The sequence below is a fragment of the Erpetoichthys calabaricus genome, chromosome 7 (assembly GCF_900747795.2).
Source record: "Erpetoichthys calabaricus chromosome 7, fErpCal1.3, whole genome shotgun sequence".
Taxonomy (NCBI): Eukaryota; Metazoa; Chordata; class Cladistia; order Polypteriformes; family Polypteridae; genus Erpetoichthys; species Erpetoichthys calabaricus.
The window spans coordinates 127,850,952-127,873,256 of NC_041400.2; the positions used below are offsets into that span (position 1 = coordinate 127,850,952).

General features: G+C 37.5%; 1 protein-coding gene across 3 annotated transcripts in view; it reads left to right on the top strand.

Moving 5' to 3' along the window:
- Positions 1 to 8,721, top strand: part of ptch1 (patched 1) — a 151,606-nt gene extending 142,885 nt beyond the window's left edge. For all 3 annotated transcript variants that reach the window (XM_051929659.1, XM_028805342.2, XM_051929658.1), the window contains 2 exons: positions 2,671 to 3,217; positions 6,494 to 8,721. In XM_051929659.1, coding sequence (XP_051785619.1) covers positions 2,671 to 3,216 — 546 coding nt within the window. In that variant the 3' untranslated portion in view covers position 3,217; positions 6,494 to 8,721. The remainder of the gene's footprint in view (positions 1 to 2,670; positions 3,218 to 6,493) is intronic.
- The last annotated feature ends 13,584 nt before the right edge of the window (positions 8,722 to 22,305 follow it).

Consider the following 22,305-nt stretch of genomic DNA (forward strand, 5'->3'; position numbering starts at 1 on the left):
CTTATACTTTTAAACCTACTTGTTAATACCTTTCATCATTAATTTCTTAGTTTCATGGTTAGTAATAAATTAGTACAGTATATAATTTCTGGAGTTTTCATTTTGCTTTGATGTATTTATTTTTTAGTGCTGGGCACTGATTAAAATTTTTAATCTCGATTAATCGCAAACAATCACATTGTTATGTGCAAAATTCAATAATGAACTCAAAAGCAGTATATTACGTGTATTTAGTTTGCAAACACTTTAAACAAATAAGGTGCTTTTTAACAGCAGTATTCCCTTTACATAGTAACAGTTAAAATATTTCTTGTAAATCTCAACTCAAACATTAATGTAATCAAATCAAATATAAAACCAAAGCTATTTGCCACTGCCAGGGCATTAATGCTTTATCTAGTTCGTTATTGAAAAACAAGTTACCCTCAGAGTCCAGAGCCACAATCATAACATTATAACAGGCACCTTCCGAGCAACAGCAAGGTAACATTTCTAAATCTGTTTTCTTTTTTATCTGAATAGATGCCAGCAGAAACATTTTCTTTTATCAGGGAGCAGCATAAACAGTCTATGTTCAGTAGTAGCTTTTTGAGAGCTAATATTTTTTCTAAAATACTCAGTTTTCTGAAAAGCGCACAAAGCAATGGTTTCACACATAAATCAACATAAAACGTCTGTTGTGCCTGCTGTCAGCGCCTGTTTGCAGTTTGCGGCAGCAGCGGCTGTGCAGGGGGCGGCTTGATGGCCAACAGGAATGCACGGTGGGCTGGCTGCCTGGCTGTCTTTGTGAGACAGGTGCGCAAGCGTGGCAGTAGCAGTGAGATGCAATATGGTTTGTACCTCCTGTCATCATAAGTGTCTGTCCTCCCAGGCAAATGCTGCCATAAATGAACACGAACGTGTTCAGCACCACAATCAGCTGGGGTCCGATCAGCTGATGCCGGTACCTCACTTTCGTTTTCAGTCTACATCTACAGATCACTTGCATCAAAATCGGAGTCTGACAAATCAGAGTCCGATTCAGCGATAATACGAAAAAAGTCATCCACAGATTATTTTGCTTTCAGCATTCACTTTGGTATCTCTCCACATGCCATTTTAGAAGCTGTTTGCTCTTCGCTACTCATGCATGCGCAGGGAATTGAGGTCAAATTAACAAAGCTAACTTTCCTTCTAGCAAAAGCGTATCGAAAAGCGCTGGGAGAAGAATATCACTGACCTCTATTGATCACTAGCGAGACTGAGGCTTTCAAAATAATAATGATAATAATAACAAAAACTGCGTTAATGAGCGATAAAATAATTGTTGGGTTAATTAATGCGTTAACGCAATAATAGTGCATTATCTTGCCCAGCCCTGTTATTTTTATATCTTGTTGTTTTGATTCTCTTTTCATTCTCAATGTTTTTTAATGGTGACTGCCTGTGTCCAGGCATTGACTAATCAATAAAAGGACTTTGTTAGAGACAAGATCTCCAGTAACAATTAAAAGAAAAAAAAAATCATAGGGATAGGGTTTCTAGTTTTGACTCGTTTTAAAGACTGCAACTCGTGTCCAGTTGTTGTAATGCGAAGAAACATATGTAAGGTGCTCCATGCATCAACTATGTTTAAATCTTTAAATATTCTCCTGTAAACTCCTAAAGACCTACAAATCTTTGCTGCTTGCATCTTTCCCCAGAGTCTTCCAGCCTAATCCATTAAATTTGATAATTAAAATCTTTAGAAATGGTTCAGTCACATCCTTAGAAATATAGAGCATTCAAACCATATCAATGAAGTACACAAGAAACTAAAATAAAGAAGCAGTTTTAGCTAAATTGCACTTTGAAGTAAAATAAGAGACACAAATGCACCTAAAGACTAACACAAGAAATGGTGCTGTAGAAGTGAGTGTACAGTAGATTACCTCAGAATGAATGTAGCAGTGTCAGGTTGTACAGTAAGTTTTGAAGTCTGTATTTAACATTGCTTGGTTTTTCATTTTCAGTGCCAATAAAAAATAGTTTAGCAGCTAATGAACAGTTGATTAGTAACCTTGATTTGACTCATGCAGACAGTGCAGTACATACATTTACATAGTCAAGGCCATTTTTAGAAGAGAAATAACATACATATGCGTGTCTTATTTGCGTAGAAAAACTTACTTGTGAGCCATATTTTCAAATAACTTCAGCCCTTGTAGTTAAATGTACAGAGTGCGATTTCTCTCCCCCATCTGCATCTGCATTAAATAAATGAATGTGCAGCAAACATTGAACTCCTACATTTGTGGACATTTTAAATAGTGAAAGATATTTTTTTTATCGTGGGGCAAAATTCAATCACTGATTAGAAAAGAAACTATTTGACAAAAGATGCAAATAGGCTACTCCAGGGCATGATATGTGACAACAAGATGGTGAAATCAAACATCCCACATAGTGGCACGTGGAAAAAGGTGACGCTGACTCGATATATTTGATTTCTTTTTTGGTTAAACTGAGTACTCAAAAACTCTAAACTAATATATCTTTCTGTTTGATATTTGGGTATGAATAAAAATCCCTAAAGTAAAATATGTATCTACTGTAAGTGCTTGTACTTTATATCAATTACAGATTTCTACAATGACTATTGGAATTCTTCAGTGTCTACAAAATACTAACATGTAGTTTCTGATTTTGCAGGTTATTTTACCAGAGTCCAGATATCACCAGTCTAGACCAAGACATCAAGCTCATTCTCAGGATACTCGATCACAACAATGTTGGAGAAATAACAGAGATACAAGAAGAGAGTCATCAAGGAACAATGAGCAGCATCAGCCACCACCTCCATATCGGCCGCGTATGAATGCTTTTGAAGCTGCTAATGAACTGCATTCTGGCCCTAGTCATAGGGAACGCTTTGGACATCGCTCTCGTAATCATAATAGAAATGCAGCCTTTGCTTCAACAACTCCTTCTGCACCAACGTACGGCCAACCTTTTACTACTGTGACTGCTTCAGCTTCCGTCACGGTGGCTGTTCACTCTACTCTGCCAAGTCAGGGTACCTCTTATAGGGCGTTTCCATCTCATGAAGAGTATGAAACTGATCAGGAACCATTTGAGGATCCCCATGTGCCTTTTAATGTTCACAGTGTGAGAAGGGACTCAAAAGTAGACGTTACAGAGCTGCAGGACGTGGAATGTGAATCAAGAAGTCATCCTAATGCCAGCTCTACTAGCTAAGGTGTGTCTCCTTGAGCTACAGTAATATGTTTCATTGCATTCGCTTGAGCACATGTCTTTTGAAAAGTTTTATACTTTTTACCAAAATGTATTCACGATAGATAGATAGATAGATAGATAGATAGATAGATAGATAGATAGATAGATAGATAGATAGATAGATAGATAGATAGATAGATAGATAGATAGATAGATAGACTGACTTTATTAATCCCAAGGGGAAATTCACATACTCCAGCAGCAGCAAATACAAAAACAATATTAAATTAAAGAGTAATAAAAATGCAGGTAAAAACAGACAATAACTTTGAATAATGTTAATGTTTATTGTTTACATTATACACTAATACAAATATGAGCCAAAACACAGGAAAGTGAAAGTATTGTTTCCCAGGGAAATGAAAATAAATTGTTTTTATGGTATGTTTAAATTGGATTAAGTGAAAGTAAAGAATTTAAAACATCTAGAACACAGGTAAGTCATGAACTGTTTTATCTGTACACCTTTTTTGGAAATTAAAGAAGAGCAGAGCTCTCACAGATAGGTGATCCATGGTAAGACAGCACTGGACAAAAAGTTGAGTTGGTGGGATACACACCTAAAATCACTCTGGCCAGTTTAGGATTGTATGGTTCTCAGATGTGAACAGTTAACCCGCCACAATACAGAAATTACATGAAACCTGTACACACTAATTTATTTGTATTTGAGAATCACCGCCAACAATCATACTGGGTGGAGTGGTGTGGGTTCCCCCTTGGAAAATTGCCACTGACGGTCATACCGAAGCAATGTGGTTTGCTAAAACTGCCTATGGTGACCCATCACGAGACACGCTGCAAACTGTATGTGACCCTTTTCATCGAGTACAGTTGTGAATCACAACTCAGCGTGATCCAAATTCAGACAACATGCAACGACCCATAGTTTAAGCACTTACGTTCTAGCATATTAGCATTTATTCTGTAAACACTCGGAAGACGCTGATTCAGGGGTACACTGTTAACCTGACAGCTGCTGTCTGAAAAGTCAACCTTTGTGATTTTTCAGTGCAGCACATGATTCATGTCAGCTTCACATAAACAGAGGGTGTCCTATGAATACTGACAAATAAATCACCTAACAAGCTGCTCTTTGGTGCAAAATTTTTAAATAGAATCCCCAGATAATGCACTACCGTATATACTCGCGGATAAGTCGGGACTTGATTTTACAGTATAATTTCTGGTATTTTATAATGTCAGTCGTATAAGTCAAATGTGGAAAACTCACACTATTGGTACAAGGGATTATGATATGCTAACACCCACCTGACCACGGAGCACACTGCCTTTTTGTCTATGTGGGTGCGGCAATGCACTGTGCGTGCTCCTAACCCCTCTCTCTCTCTCGCTCGCTGGCACTTTCTCTCTGTTGTGCCTACGTGACCACACAGTAATACCCAAACTATTCCAAAGCAACATTTGCACTGATATGTGTTTTTTTTATCTCACACCCTCATACACTTTTATCATAAGAGCATCCCTTATCTACAATGGAGTGTTCGATTAGAAGAAAATATGAAGTTGGCTTTAAGTTAAACGTCGTTGAAGTAGCAAAAGAAATTGGTAACTGCGCTGCTGCAACAAAATTTGATGTGTCTGAGAAAGTGATGTGAGATTGGAGGAGGCAAGAAAATGAAAGAAAAAAAAACGAAGTGTCGCATTTTTGAACGGGAGTATAAGTCGGGGTCTGATTTTATGATCGATTTTTCGGGTTTCAAATCCTGACTTATACGTGGGTATATATGGTAATTGCTTATTAATGTAACATATCTCTCTGTAACTTCACAGTAGTATGCCATTTGGATGCCACAGAGAAATTACTTATGAAAATTAAACAGGAGAATTGCTAGTAGACTGAGAGATTATTGAATTTATAGTTGATTTTAGGAGAAACTGAATGTTTTCACACATCTCTTTTGATGAAAATGAAATCGCAACTAAAAAATGTATGTTTTTGGCCCCTAAATGGAATGGGCTTTTCAGCTGGTATATAAAATGATTCATACAGTCATCAGGACTCTTGTATATTTGTAAATAAATTTGTATCAATTCACATATATTACAGAAGCAAGTAGATAGTAGCCTGAATACTTAAGACTGATGCAGCACATTGCACATTTCATATTAATAGTTCCTTAATATCAAACAGGTAAACACCAGCAAAAGATGGACAGACAGACCAAAAGGTGGACATTTACTGCCATATTGCGCATATGTGTCTACCTCACAAAGTTATATAGAAGGGTATAAGTGACACTGTATGTAAGGACATTTCTTACAGATATATGTAGCAGAAATACTGAAATTTATTTATCTACAGAAACATGTAACACAAGCGGTGGGTTGGCACCCTGCCCGGGGTTGGTTCCTGCCTTGTGCCCTGTGTTGGCTGGGATTGGCTCCAGCAGACCCCTGTGACCCTGTGTTCGGATTCAGCGGGTTGGATAATGGATGGATGGATGGAACATGTAACACAAATCAAAGGCATTATTAATAAAGATGTTTAACACTGCAGATTTGCCTTATAAAAGGAGTGCTAGCCAGCTCTGAATATGTTGCAGGGTCACTCCTGATGGCTTTTTGTTGAGCTGTCCTGTAATCCTAAAACCATGAGCTACTTACTACTAATGAAGCAAATAAGGCACCATGCAGCTCAATAATATTAAGAATGTTTTCCCTCACATGTAGGTAATGTAATACATTTATGTACTCTCAGAAATCCTTTTAAATAATCTTTGTTGACTTAAGTGGACACAAGTTGGTCTCTGTCAGTTTTTGCATTCATTAATTTTTCATAAAAATTGCCCATCTCACCCAAGCAGTATTGTTACAAAGAACACATCTTCTGCAAGCTTTAAAATTACACCCAAAACATTCATTATCTCCACTTATCTAAGTATCCGGCCACATCCTCCCAAACCTAATCGTGCAGATTATTGTTGAAAACACTTTTTATGCAACACCTAAATCCCAAGAGTATAGCCGTAATCCTCCAGTCTGTATTTTCTTATATAAACTGGGATGTTCTGTTTTATTTTTTTCCCACTTTGTATTCAATGTTTGCTTTTGAAGAGTAACTTACTCTAGCAATCTTTTTTGTAGATTTTTAGGGACATTCAAAATTTGACAAGTTTAAAAGTATCTTAACAGTACAGTATTCTTAATCAGTAGCCTTGAATTTTATTTTCATATTCCTTTTCGTGTATATTTTAAATTTGATTCTCTTTTACAGATGCATTTGAAGCACAAAAGGCCAAAGATGGGACATCCTTCTGCTCTTACATTTAAAGAAAACTGCTTGAAGTTATGGAAATAAAAGGGCATGCAGCATCAGGAAAACAGTTTACTGTTACTGTAAATTAGTGTATCTTTCTAAATATTTTTTTATTTAAAAAAGTGTACACATGTATAGTAAAAAAATAAACTATGGGTAGTTTCATTAGGAACTGTACAATAGTTAAATTGAGGACAAAATTTTGTCTGATCTGTACTTACTGTACATTACGTTTAATTATGGCACGGAGATCAATCATGTCATACATTTCAGCATACATTGTTGCTGCTTCCACATTGTATAATTTTCCTGTATAATTCTATGCAAATAATACTTTTATGCTTTTTTTTTTGTTTGTTTTTAGGTTTATGTATGTGTGTGCGTGCCTTTCTCAGTGTGCACGTGTATGTGCATATGGTATATATGTGTGTGTACATATAAAGGTTCATATTTTTATTTTAATTTGTATATCACAAATTTTGTGGTATTATAAAATTGTACTTTTAACTTTCATACACGCTATGCGTGATATTTAAAAGGAGCAGATATGAAGAAAGAAAAAGCACGTTAGTCTTTGTATTCTGTAACTGTACCCTTTGCTTTTATTTTTCTTTTCATTTCATTTTGTTCTGATGCTGTAATTTTCCTGCCAGTGTGTGCTTGCCCTACAACTCAGATCTGTTGCTTAAATTGTCATAATTATCTGACTTAGTTTCCTAAAATTGCAGGTTCCAACACTTCTTTTTCATTTAGAGACTTTCTTGTACATTAAGCACTGGCACTTGCTAAATAATGTCCTTTTCAGCACTGTATGGAATCTTTAGTTATTTTTGTATTGGTTATATGCTTTTTAAATAGTTCTTCCATGTATTCTATATAAGCTATTCAGATGAGCTCACTAAAGAAAACAAAAAGCAAATGCCTCCCCAACTCAGCACATTGTGTTGTATGATAACAAGGACAATATGCCACAATTTAGCACTAGCGGTGGACTGACCTAAGAGCATAAAAATCTTCCACAAAACTGTATGACACTAATTGGAAGCTAACCTCAATTCCCAAGTGTACATATGATTGTGTCAGAGGTTGGAATGGCTTCCTGCTGCTAACGCTAGGTTCTTTCTGTCACTGAAATACGTTCGATTTCCTCCTCTCGTGTCTGAAATCAGCTTCTATCAAACACAGCTGTGTTTCTCTTTTGTGTATTGCTTTTCATGATGTGCCCCCCAAACCCCCCCATCTCTCTCTCTCTCTCTCTCTCTCTCTCTCTCTCTCTCTCTCTCTCTCTCTCTCTCTCTCTCTCTCTCTCTCTCTCTCTCTCTCTCTCTTCTCTGCTGTATTTTCTTCTGCAAAGTTTAGCTGTTTTCTCCTCAGGTCACATTGGCTAAAGGAGTTCTTAGTAGCTGGAAATTTCTTTTATGGTTTAGGGTTTTTTTTTTTATTGTTGTTGATTTGTCTGTTTTTAACTATATTTTGATGATATTTATATTTTTGTATTATAAAAATATTTTTTTTTCTTTTTCTCCTTACAGTATTGCTCATATGCCAGTTTATAACAAAAATGCAGGGATTTTTACTTATTTTGTAAAACACTATTACAAGTATAATTTTACATTGTAATTGAATTTTATCTGTATAAAGTGCTTACTAATGTTAAATAGAAAAAAAGATTATATAACATTTACATTACGACTCAATGTAGCTATTAGAGTAAGGATGTAAAAAGGAAAAGTACTCAAACTGGGTTCCTCCAGCTGCCTTTTTTGGCAGAGGTGGGTTGTGTCATTTCAGTTACAAAGATAAATGTATGCCATATAATTTATTTATATGAAAATTTATTTTTGTAGTGTACATAGTAGTTGTCTGTCTTTTGACAGAAGTATATTTTTAAAGAGTTTATATGTAATGATACCATTGTGTGGGAACATACCAGAGAAGTGGCTATGGTGTACACTGTCACCTATGACTAATTCTCAAATGGAATGTTCTTGCAATGCTAAATGAGAGTGATTATTCATATGGCTGTAAAATCTTTTTTTAGGTTTGTCAAAGTCTAGCCATGAAAATGGAAAATGTACAACTCTCTAAATAACAATTTTCAAACACTGATAGATTTCTAACAAATAAAAATATTATAACTTATTTGTGTGTTTATAACTCAAATAAAATGAAATTTAAAAGAAAAAGGCATTATTTCATTTTTATTTAATTTGCAGCACATCTCTTGGTCTTTCTGTACATTTTAGGATTACTGGAAATGTCTGTATTACTTACGTATTTCTTTTGAATACATTTGCACAAAAAAGCTTATTTATTTAAAGAGTTTGTTATCTGATTTTTTCTTTCAGTAGAGTACAGAATAATTCAAACAGTATTCTTTTGATACAAACAATAAGAATATCCTTGTAATTGTTTACTTAAAACTTACATACTGAAATTCTTATAAATTATTTATATTTGAGTTTTGGAAACACTGGTGTAGAAAAATAGTTGATCAAGAGTCCCTTGCAGTGGTGGAGAATGTTACTTTTAAAAGTAACTTAGTTACATTACACATTACTTACAAAAATGATAAATATGTGGTATAATTATTATAAAATGTAGTTTGTTGCAAACAATTCATTACTTTTGCAACTTTTTCTTGTTTTATATGAAAAAGTGGCCTGCGTTTATTATTAAATCCTAAACCCATATAGGATCCTTCTTGAAACTGAGCAGAAGCAAAGCCAAATTTGATCATTTTCTGATGTTTTCTAAATATGTTTAGATCTTTATGTGCTGTGAAGTAAGTAACATCCACCACAGGGGTCTCCACTCCCCTTGATCGTTGATCGTGTGTGATTTCCTCATAGTGCTTGATTCTTCAAGTGATACCCTAATGCGCAGATCGTCAGTTGAGTATCTAAGCTTCATGGTGGACACATTGACAAGTTATCCATCCATCCATTTTCCAACCCGCTGAATCCGAACACAGGGTCACGGGGGTCTGCTGGAGCCAATCCCAGCCAACAAGGGGCACAAGGCAGGATTGACAAGTTATTGAAATTTATAAAGGTAAATTGCTCTAATTATATTTTAGTTTTATGTATTAAGTTAAAAGCCTTTTTTTTACTTCAATTTGTTCATCAGTATGTGGTTCAATTTGTGGTTCAAAATTACAAATTTGCCTTCTTTTATCTTCAAATGTGATATTACTTTTGTAGGGAGTGCTAACATAAAAGACATTTTCTAGGGGTTGGGAATCACTGCCTTACGCCCAGTGACTTGTGACCTTGTGACTCTAAATAGGGCAGATTACATTTACACCTCAACACATGCTTGATTAAATGTATATTTAGATAGATAAATAGATAGATACTTTATTAATCTACTAATCTATCTAATCTTTATTAATCTAATCTAATATTTAGCATCTGCTGTTTGAAATTATTTTTAAAAATCCAGAATATTCATGAAAAAGAACATTTGAAATTCCCATGTGTGGTAATGCCCATTGTGATGGATGGCCGGGTACATATTCCGGCCCTCACCCCTAGGCCGCCAGGAGGAGCTCTCCCGACAGCATGATCGTGCCCCGAGTTCCAGCAGGGCCTCATGGACTATGTAGTGTTTATACACAGCCCTGCTGGATACCTTGGGGGCCACCGGGAGTCGCTGTAGGGGAGCTCGTGGTCTCTTATGTGCCCTATAACCCGGGAGTACGTCACGGTCACGTGACAGGAAGGAACGACGTGCTCCCGGGTTGAAGAAAAGGACTGTTTACCCTGACCCGGAAGGAATAAGGAACTGTGGACAGATTGGACAGGAACACCTCCGGGTCAGGGTGTATAAAAGGACTGTGGGAAAGCCCAGACACTGAGCTGAGCTGGGAGGTAGGAGGGCGAAGTGTCTGGGTGAGGAGGATTGGTTTGTGAAGAGAGTTTATTGTGATTTATGAGTGTGGAGTGGAGGGTGCTTTGTGCACTGTTTAATAGTAAAATAAATGGTTATTATACTTTCACCTGGTGTTCAGAGTGGTACCTGAGGGTGTTAGAGGAGGCTCCACGCCTCTATCTGCTACACCATTAAATACCCAAAAGAAACAACATGCACAGGTTGATAGTGCTGAGGCACAGCATATCCAAGCCCAGCCCACCCCCAGTCCCACTGTATCAGCCTTTGTTTGTTTTGTCCGCACAGTCGTCTTTCTGATTTATGTACTTTACCTCCTGAGCATCCACAGTTTATGCACCTCCGCAAGGGGTTTTGGAACCATACACACCCACATAAGGTGGGCCGACCTGTACTTAAAACTTTTGTTCATTTCTTTTAACTTGATTATATGCTGTGCATATGCTTACGCTCTCCCTCAATAGCTGTCACCAAAGAGCCAGTGCATGCACATACATGATGTTACCAACTACAGCAGGTGAAGTCTTCGTGAAAAACAACAATTATGAAAAATAATTTTTTTTGGAGTGTTGGGAATAAACTTCCCTAGTAATCCGTAATTTTTTTAGAAATGCAGGTTTTTTCACTTCATTAGAAAAGGTTAGTTGGGTGCTGTGTTGGGTTACTCAGAACTTCAAAGATAACCTGACTAGTTAAAGCATGTTACTTTTAATGCGTTACCTCCAACTCTGGTCACATGAACCTCTTCTTTTGGATGCTCCTGTTAGGGGTCGCCACAGTGGATCATCTTCTTCCATTTCTTTCTGTCCTCTGCATTTTGTTCTGTTACACCCATCACCTGCATGTCCTCTCTCACCACATCCATAAATCTTCGCTTAAGCCTTCCTCTTTTCCTCTTACCTGGTAGATCTGTCCTTAGCATCCTTCTCCCAATACACCCAGCATCTCTCCTCTGCACATTTCCAAACCAAGGCAATTTCGCCTCTCTGGCTTTGACTCCCAAACATCCAACATGAGCTGACCCTCTAATGTACTCATTTCTAATCGTATCCATCCTCGTCACACCCAATGCAAATGTTAACACCTTTAACTCTTCCACCTCCACTTCTGTCTCCTGCCACAATCAGTGCCACCGTCTCCAATCCATATAACATAGCTGGTCTCACTACTGTCCTGTAGACCTTCCCTTTCACTCTTGCTGATACCCATTTGTCACAAATTACTCCTGACGCTCTTCTTCACCCATTCCACCCTGCCTGCACTCTCTTTTTCACCTGTCTTCCACAATCCCCATTATTCTGTACTGTTGATCCCAAGTATTTAAACTCGTCCACCTTCACCAACTCTACTTCCAGCATCCTCAACATTCCACTGACCTCCCTCTCATTTACACACATGTATTCTGTCTTGTTCCTACTGACCTTCATTCCTCTCCTCTCTAGAGCATATCTCCACCTCTCCAGGGTCTCCTCAACCTGCTCCCTACTATCGCTACAGATCACCATGTCATCAGCAAACATCATAGTCCACGGGGACTCCTGTCTAATCTCGTCTGTCAGCCTGTCCATCACCAATGCAAATAGGAAAAAGGGCTCAGAGCTGATCCTTGATGTAATCCCACCTCCAACTTGAATGCATCTGTCACTCCTACCACAGACCTCACCACTGTCACACTTTCCTCGTACATATCCTGTACAACTCTTACATACTTCTCTGCCACTCCGGACTTCCTCGTACAATACCACAGCTCCTCTCGAGGCACCCTGCCATATGCTTTCTCCAGGTCCACAAAGACGCAATGTAACTCCTTCTGGCCTTCTCTATGCCAATTCCATGCAGCAATAAATTGCCGGGTGTCCACAGGTTGCATTGTTAACAGAAGGCTCAACTCTTAGTCACCTGAGGGCCTGTGAGGGTCCTAATCTGGGTTTGATCGGTAGTGTATACACAAGCCTCATGCATTGTCATCTTTTATGAAATGCCATTTAAGACTAACTTTAATCTTAATAGTACATACAGTCTGTACTGAAACACATAAACCAAAGCTGTACACTAAAACAAGTTGTGCAATGAACCACAGAGTCCCATTTCTGCAAAAGTTCATAATCGAGTTTTGTATGTGAGTCACAACTTGTACTTATTCTGCCCAGAGGGCATTAGAAAATGAGAACGTCTGGATGAAAAGACACAGAGAAAAAACTAAAGCAAGGGTCTGAACCAGGAGAGCAAAACCCACCAATTGCCAAAGCCAAAAACCACAAGAAAAGAACTAAGTCAAAAAGGATTGCAGAGGTGAAAATCATTAAAAATCAAACATAAATTGACAAAATTAAAGCACAAGAAGGGTTTTGGAAACTGAGTAGTCGAATAGGAAGGTGAACCAAGAATAATCCTTGTATCCTGGGTAAAATCTGGCAATTTAGCACAGCTGAACAAGAAACACATTGGGGGCAGAGAACGACCCAAATGGAAAATGAACTTCAAAACAAAGCATTGAATCAAAAAACAATTTCATCCACCTCCTCCGTTGTCAAAAAGCCCAATAACGGTACGCAGCTCAATACTAAAGCCAGAAACTAACATGTAGATAATTTACAAAAATTCCCAGGGTTATGATAGTAATGGAATGGGCCATTAAAGGAAAAATCTGTAAGTATACAGTACATAATGCTGTAACTTATTTTACAGAAAAATGTTTCAGACTTGTCATTTCCACCTCCCAGCAGCTATTCTTCATGAGATGGCATTGCTACAAGGCATACTTACTTTAAATAGACAGATGCTGATCTAGTGGATTACCTATGATAATGCTTATTACACAACTGCATGCCCCACCAATTACATTTGGCGACAAATTTATTAAAAATGGTGACAACTTATGTACCGTACTATACCATGTCTCAGTATGCTATGTATTCATCCACTTCAAACAACTGTTAATGAATAAAAAGCAGAAGTTCTCCAGAAGTCGCTGTGCTCATTCGTATCTGCAGAACTGCTGTAAGTTGAGACTGTTGTAACTCAGCACCTCCCTGCACTATCATATTCTTTAGGGATCTGAGATCTGTATTCATTTCTACCATTCTCTGCTGTCTTTTCTGTTTTTTCTGTGGTGGAAATCTGCGCCACCACCACCTGATCAAAGCACCATGCAGCCCCCTGTGTAAAAGGATTGAAGGTGGGTGTCTTAGCTGTTCACCAGACCAACTTCATCAAATCCTATCATGTAAAGCCTGAACACAATGAGGACTGATTATGTTAGGGTTATGTCCAGTGGGGGCTGGATGGTGTTTTTGGCCTTGGAACCCCTGCAGATTTTGTTTTTTCTCCAGCCTGTTTTTCTTTCTGTTCACCCAGCCATCTGACCTTACCTTGTTTTGTTGTTACTTATTTTTTAATATTATTGCCTAATCCTTTCATCATCTTGTAAAGCACATGAGCTACATTGCCTGTATGAAAATGAATGTTGTTGTTGGTAACACTTTAGTTTAGGTACTGCATTCACTCTTATGTAACAAGACCTTCTTCTGGTGTTAATGACACTTACAAAGCATCAGTAAAGTGGTTAGTCATCTGTGCAGTGTGGCCTACTAAATAACTTCACCTTGGAACGGTCCTGGGTGGCCACAAGTGAGACAGATTTCTCTTGATATTGCCTATTTCTATATAAGAGCTGTGAATCCTTCATATTAACAAGTAATTTTTTAGCATATCAAAGAGTGCGAATATGCCACACTGCACAGAGATGAATAAACTGTCTACTGATGCTTTCAAAGTGTCGTTAACACCAGAAGAAGCGTTTCCTAAGGTCTTGTTACAGTAGATGTATTTTTGCAGTAAATAAACTAAAGTGTTTTTGTTTTATTATATATTAATCATGTTCAATGCTTATTTGAAATGCTTTTATGAAAAATTACATTGTTTACATGTTTCATTTAAAATTTTATACAGTTGTCATGAGAACAAAAAATGCCCTTCCAATACATTGGATGCTAGCTTTGGATATTTCTTTCTAGCAATGCTGACAAGACAGGCTCAAGCCTGAAAATGGCTGGATTTTAAGGTTTTATTTGAAAGCAGATATTCAAAGTTGATTTGAGTATATAGTGCTGCTCCGTTAGTCAATATTCTTATAAGAAGTATCGATTCTCAACCATGAAATTTACCCAGAACAAAACTCATACTTACAATAATGTAATTCCTAATTCTTCCAAGCCCCTATAATAGAAAGGTTAAAGGCAAACTGAAGCATTGAGATATTTAAATAGCTGGCATTCGTTAAATGTAAAAATGCTGGGCCGAGCCAACCGCTGAATATGCCTGTTACCATACTGCTAATAAGAGAATTAGTTAACTTTGAGGCAGGAGTTTGTAGTTGGTGCATATTTGACAGGAGCTTCATTGAATGATTCGCTGAACTTTCACAAAATTATAACTAGTGCGGTGCTGGCATAGAAGCCATAGTAATCAACATAAAACAACTGGAGACAAAAGCTCTCTATGACTGTAATGCCCAGGCCTTGATTGATATATCATTGGAAACAGATAAGCAACATCATATTACAGTATTTGACTACAAATTTAATTCCAAGGTGAGGTTTCCTAGTAAGTTTCATGAAGAACAGCCTGGCGAAAACTTCACAGAGAGTGTTCCTGTGGATGGATTGCCATGTATAAATCCTTTATGTCTCCTAAAATTACATAGGAGAAGTTGTGCAAAAACACAAAGTGACGCCGTTTGAGCAGTAGGACAGTTATGGCAAGAGGAGGATTCCTCACCTTATTGTAAAACAGCATGGTGTTCACAAGTCTCCAGGCTGCTTTCTGTTGTGCATTATCTTTGTGAAGCTTTAGATCCATTCATTGCTTTACAGGACTGGAAAATTTACACCCGTCCATTTCTGTATCCTGCTTGTCAGTTAAAAAAATAGAAAGTCATGTTTGGTTAAGTAAAATGGCAGCACAGTGTTTAATACTACTGCCACACAGCTCCAGGAGTTTACCTTGTTATATCTAACATATACTGTAACACAATCACTATTGTACATTTACCATATCACATAAGTCCCACAAAATTATTAAATTAGCATCCAACCAAATCAAAAACAACAGATAAGACACTGTCTGAAAAGCTGTGGATAATCATGGAATTCTGTAAGCACTTCTGCGTTGTGTTCTAGCCAAGGCTTATTTCATATTTTTGTTGTCTTGTCAATATTATTTTATATATTTTGTCAGCAATTCTATCTTTGGTTTTCTCTTTTGTTTCTTGGATTTATGTTATATTATGTTTATTACTATTTTGTTTAATAAATATTTTGTGTTATCTTAATACTGGATGTTTTTGTTTTATTTATTTGCCTTTCTCCTCAAAGAGGCGGAGCCACCTGCTGATGCGTTGAGGGGAGTGGCCTAGCCGTCTGAAATGAGAGCACTCAGCAGGTACTGATGCTTCTGCATTGCTGGTTTCTTACTTCTGAGGAGTTTTACCCCTGCTTCAATTATATGGTACTGTTACTGGTTTACTGCTTGTTGGATTTATTTACTTAAGATTCTTGACTTAATGGAAAAGGTTGTTTTTGCTATTTGTTACTGGATTGACTTTTCTGAAATTCGTTATAGTAAATATTTTCAAATATTTAAAGAACTTTGTTTGTTTTTGAGGGCAAGAGGGGGTTTTATGGTGTTTCCTTCCCTCCATTGGACTTTTGAGACTTTAAAGTCTAAGACCCATTTTGGGCTTGTGCAGGCCTTGAAGCCTGTCTGTTGTGTTTTTGGGGGAGACAGGGTTTTGTTTGTTTTGAGCTCTGCTCTCTCCCTTTTGCAATTTTTGTGTTACAGCATCAGAATATTCTGTATTATCTACTTAAAACGCTGCACTGATTTATTTGTAAAAATGGTAGACTATTGCTCTTTAGTCTGAGAACCCCTATGTGTACAATATATCTATGTATTGTATGTCTAAATAATGTGGGTTTTCTTTACAGAAGCACGTATTACTGTTAAAGTCTGGCAAACAACCACAAACAATATTGTGTACAACAAGCTCTGGTAAATACCAGTGGCCATTCTGCATTCTTCAAATTCATGTATAACTACACCATGAAGCTAAGTACAATCGTCATGCCCATCTTACATGATTTGCCGGGTGTTGTTATCTCTGTTGGTATTTATCCATCACAAATTTTTCCAAGTATAATAAACGTGTTCTTAGGTTTTAGAGGTAAAGAAGATAGAAGGTTTGATATAAGATGTTTATTTCAAGGTAAGAAGAATAGAAGTTCTATCTATCTATCTATCTATCTATCTATCTATCTATCTATCTATCTATCTATCTATCTATCTTGTGGACATTACAAGTAAAAAAGATTCTCACTGGCCATTTTGAAGCTGAGATTGGATCAAGCCTAGCCACTCTCTTAACTTGTTAGTTTAATTACTGGTTTTTGAAGCAAAGTTATGCCTTTTGCCTCTGATTTTTGATTTATGATTTCGCTCTGATGTTCTCCCTTTATGACTTCCGGTTTTGACCCTCACTTTGCTTTGACTCCTTTGACTGCTTTGATATCCTATATGGTGTTCCACAAGGCTCTATCCTGGGTCCGCTGCTCTTCTCAATCTACATGCTTCCATTAGGTCAGATTATCTCAGGGCACAACGTGAGTTACCACAGCTATGCTGATGACACACAGCTGTATTTATCAATTGCACCTGATGACCTCGATTCTCTTGATTCACTAGCACAATGTCTGACTTGTATCTCAGAATGGATGAATAGTAACTTTCTCAAGTTAAATAAAGAGAAAACTGAAATCTTAGTGATTTGCAATAATGGATACAATGAGGCTATTAGAAATAAACTGGATTCATTAGGATTAAAAGTCAAAACGGAGGTAAAAAGCTTAGGGGTAACTGTTGACTGTAATCTAAATTTTAAATTGCATATTAATCAGATCACTTTTTTTCACTTAAGAAACATAGCAAAAGTTAGACCTCTTATATCATTGAGAGATGCTGAGAAATTAGTTCACGCATTTGTTTTCAGCCGACTAGATTACTGTAACGCACTCCTCTCAGGACTACCCAAAAAAGACATAAATCGTTTGCAACTAGTGCAGAATGCAGCTGATAGAATCCTAACCAGGAAAAGAAAATCCAAGCACATATCTCCAGTTTTGATGTCACTACACTGGTTACCTGTGTCATTCAGGATTGACTTTAAAATTCTGCTCATGGTTTATAAAGCCTTAAATAATCTCGCCCCATCTTATATATCGGAATGTCTGACGTCTTATATTCCAAATCGTAACCTCAGATCCTCAACTGAGTGTCTCCTTAGAATTCCAAGAGCGAAACTTAAAAGAAGTGGTGAGGCGGCCTTCTGCTGTTATGCACCTAAAATCTGGAATAGCCTGCCAGTAGGAATTCGCCAGGCTAATACAGTGGATCACTTTAAAAAACTGCTGAAAACACATTACTTTAACATGGCCTTCTCATCGCTTCACTGTAATTTAAATCCTGATACTCTGTATATCCAGTTCATTATAATAACTATTCATGGTGGCTCTAAAATCTGTACTAACCCCTACTCTCTCTTCTGTTTCCTTTTCCGGTGTCCTTTTGGTGGTGGCACAACCACCACCATCTACTCAAAGCACCGTGATGTTCCAGCAGTGATGGATGGATTAAAGGCCAGAAGTCTGTATGACCATCAGCATCAAGTGACTCTGTGAGAACCCTAACTACAAAGAGGACTATTTCATTTATGTTAGGTGGAATGTCCAGAGGGGACTGGGCGGTCTCGTGGCCTGGAACCCCTACAGATTTTATTTTTTTCTCCAGCCTTCTGGAGTTTTTTTTTTTTTTTTTCTGTCCACCCTGGCCATCGGACCTTACTCCTTTTCTATGTTAACTAATGTTGCCTTATTTTAATTTCTTATTTTGTCTTTTATTTTTCTTTTCTTCATTATGTAAAGCACTTTGAGCTACTTTTTGTATGAAAATGTGCTATATAAATAAATGTTATTGTTGACTCGATTCTTTCTCCTTTGCCTCCCTCCTATTTTCTGAATCGACTGCTTTTTGGCAGACAGTACAATTACGATCACCCTTTCACTAACGTGCAGACATCCGTTCAGAAAAGATAAGATAAAGCAATAAACATCAGGTAATCGGTCAACTTGTTATTGCAGATGCTTTGCGAAGAGTGATGGAAGAGCACAAAACCGAAATCAGCAAATGCTCACGGAAGCAGCGACATTTTACATTTGACTGCTTGGAACCTTTTTAATACTGACATTTAAAAAGTAAAATTTAAATGTGTGTTCAGTTGTGTATCATTAATGCAATGGGACTCACTTTTAAGCTTTTAAATGATAAAATATAATAACTGGCACAATTTATTTTGCTATTGACTTTTATTTCTCAACAGTGACATTTGTTTTATTTGACAGAGACAGACTGACCACAGAACTTGTTTTTTTCACTAGCAGACAGTATTTGACTATTTGACAGTTTTCTGGAATGTACTGTATAATTTAGTCAGTGATGTTGCAACATGTATGAATAAACCAATTAAAATACACATTAGAACACTCTAGACGAGAACAGGCCATTCAGTCCAACAAAGCTCACCAGTCCTATCCACTTATTTCTTCCAAAAAAACATCAAGTCGAGTTTTGAAAGTCCCTAACGACTTACTGTCTACCACACTACTTGGTAGTTTATTCCAAGTGTCTATTGTTCTTTGTATAAAGAAAAACTTCTTAATGTTTGTGCAAAATTTACCATTAACAAGTTTCCAACTGTGTCCCCGTGTTCTTGATGAACTCATTTTAAAATAACAGTCTCGAACCAGCTGGACTAATTCCTTTAATAACACTTTTATCATGTTTCCTCTTAACTCTTTTATGGTAGATGTCAACTTTTTTTGACACAAGGGGTTGAGCCGGATGGCGACTAATGTCAACATCTGTCACGTTATAGGTAAACCCTCTTTGCTAGGAGGACTGTTACACTTGTTGACTTGATGTCGAATCTCTGCGTGTGTGTGAGTAATGTGAACAACATCTAGCATGGCATCAACTTTGGCTGAGAGAGTGAAGCAAATCTATAAAACAAAATACTTCTTCCATTTTATTAATTTATTTTTTGTGTTTTATTGCTTAATCGGACTCTGATTTATTGAACTCCAATTTTGAAGCAATTGATCTGGAGATCAAAAGCAAAAAGTCAGGTACCTGCATCAGCTGATCAGTCCCCAGCTGACGTGGCCACGGCAATGTGAGGACTACACAGATCTAGATCTGTGGGAGACAAGCTGTCTACTGGACTTCATCAAATGACACGCCATGCTGGTGGACACTACGGATTACCAGCCACGCAACTACTTCAAGTTGTTTTTTTATCAGAAAGTGCCTTTCAGCTTATGAGTAATGAGACAAACAGGTATGTAATAAGCATTTACTTATTGTACAGGCTCTTTGTCATAAATAAGTATTTTATTTTGATTTATGTGTGAAACCATTGCTTTGTGTGTTTGATAGAAAACAGTGTTTCTTGGAAAAATATTCAGCCCTGGGACAAAAGGAAAGAAAATAATTACCCCTAATAGAGTTAATTTCATTTTCCTTTTGATTTGTGAATCTCATCACCAATGACCTGCTATGCCTCAGACATCAAGGGACATCAAGCTCCCCCCGAAGCCATAGACCTGCCTGTTTTGGCCTGCTGCAGGAAGGTGTACTTGGAGTGATTCTAACGCGAATGCCACATTATGCAGCTTCTAATTACTGGGTATGTCAATTTTGCTGACCGCAGTTGCTGATCTCATTACCAGTCCATGTCAGTTTAAATAATTGAAAATCATTTCCTATATTACATTTATTGCCTGAGGGCTGAACATCAAGCACAGTCATGTTTGTCCCTTTTTGTGACAGCCAATACAGAGCCAGCATTATAAGAAGGGTTAACAACTATGGTGAGTTCAGCTGCAATTTCTGCCCTTTTATCTTTTTCTATTCTGTTGTGGTACATAAAATACAAGACGTCAGGCAGACAAGTTTCTCATCTGTTTGTGAGGTCCAAAACACCCGCGTTCATTATTCCTCGTCAGTCCATGATATGAATTATAATTTCATCTGGTTGTCAGCTCTGATGCACACAGAGGCCGTGAGTAAAGACAAAATCAAACCTCTTTGATCGTTACTTGATTGGAAAATCGCTGGAAAAGTAACATAATGTGACATGGCCTTATATTACTCTTTATAAAAAGAAGTCACAAAAGGTGTTTGTTTGTTTTTGTTTTATTTAGCTCAAATGCTCCTTCGTACTTCCCAAGTAAATATAGCCCATCAGGAGAAGGCCCCAGTTTGCAGAAATTGAGGAAAGGAAATGTGGCCTGCCTGGCTCTGCTAGTTACCACAAAAACCTTGACCAGGACCAACAGTTATGGAAGATGAGATGATATGTTTCTATAACTATAACATTCTGTACTGTTCTTTCAGAGTTTACCGTTTATTTTCATACCCTAATAACCTGGGTTTTTTCTTTTTACGTCTAAGAAATTACAGTCATATGAAAAGTTTGGGAACCCCTCTTAATTCTTTGGATTTTTGTTTATCATTGGCTGAGCTTTCAAAGTAGCAACTCCCTTTTAATATATGACATGCCTTATGGAAACAGTAGTATTTCAGCAGTGACATTAAGTTTATTGGATTAACAGAAAATATGCAATATGCATCATAACAAAATTAAACAGGTGCATACATTTGGGCACCCCAACAGAAATATTACACCAATACTTAGTTGAGCCTCCTTTTGCAAATATAACAGCCTCTAGACGCCTCCTATAGCCTTTGATGAGTGTCTGGATTCAGGATGGAAGTATTTTTGACCATTCTTCCATACAAAATCTCTCCAGTTCAGTTATATTTGATGGCTGCCAAGCATGGACAGCCTGCTTCAAATCATCCCATAGAGTTTCGATGATATTCAAGTCGGTAGACTGTGACTGCCATTCCAGAACATTGTACTTCTCCCTCTGAATGAATGCCTTTGTAGATTTCGAACTGTGTTTTGGGTCACTGTCTTGTTGGAATATCCAACCCCTGTGTAACTTCAACTTTGTGACTGATGCTTGAACATTATCCTGAAGAATTTGTTGATATTGGGTTGAATTCATCCGACCCTTGACTTTAACAAGGGCCCCAGTCCCTGAACTAGCTACACAGCCTCACAGCATGATGGTAACCTCCACCAAATTTGACAGTAGGTAGCAGGTGTTTTTCTTGGAATGCGGTGTTCTTCTTCCGCCATGCAAAGCGCTTTTTGTTATGACCAAATAACTCAATTTTTGTCTCATTGGTCCAAAGCACTTTGTTCCAAAATGAATCTGGCTTGTCTAAATGAGCATTTGCATATAACAAGTGACTCTGTTTGTGACGTGAGTGCAGAAAGGGCTTCTTTCTCATCACCCTGCCATACAGATGTTCTTTGTGCAAATTGTGCTGAATTGTAGAACGATGTACAAATACACCATCTGCAGCAAGATGTTCTTGCAGGTCTTTGGAGGTGATCTGTTGGTTGTCTATAACCATTGTCACAATCCTGCGCATATGCCGCTCCTGTATTTTTCTTGGCCTGCCAGACCTGGGTTTAACAGCAACTGTGCCTGTGGCCTTCCATTTCCTGATTACATTCCTTACAGCTGAAACTGACAGTTTAAACCTCTGAGATAGCTTTTTGTAGTCTTCCCCTAAACCATGATACTGAACAATCTTTGTTTTCAGATCTTTTGAGAGTTGCTTTGAGGATCCCATGCTGTCACTCTTCAGAGGAGAGTCAAAGGGAAGCACAACTTGCAATTGACCACCTTAAA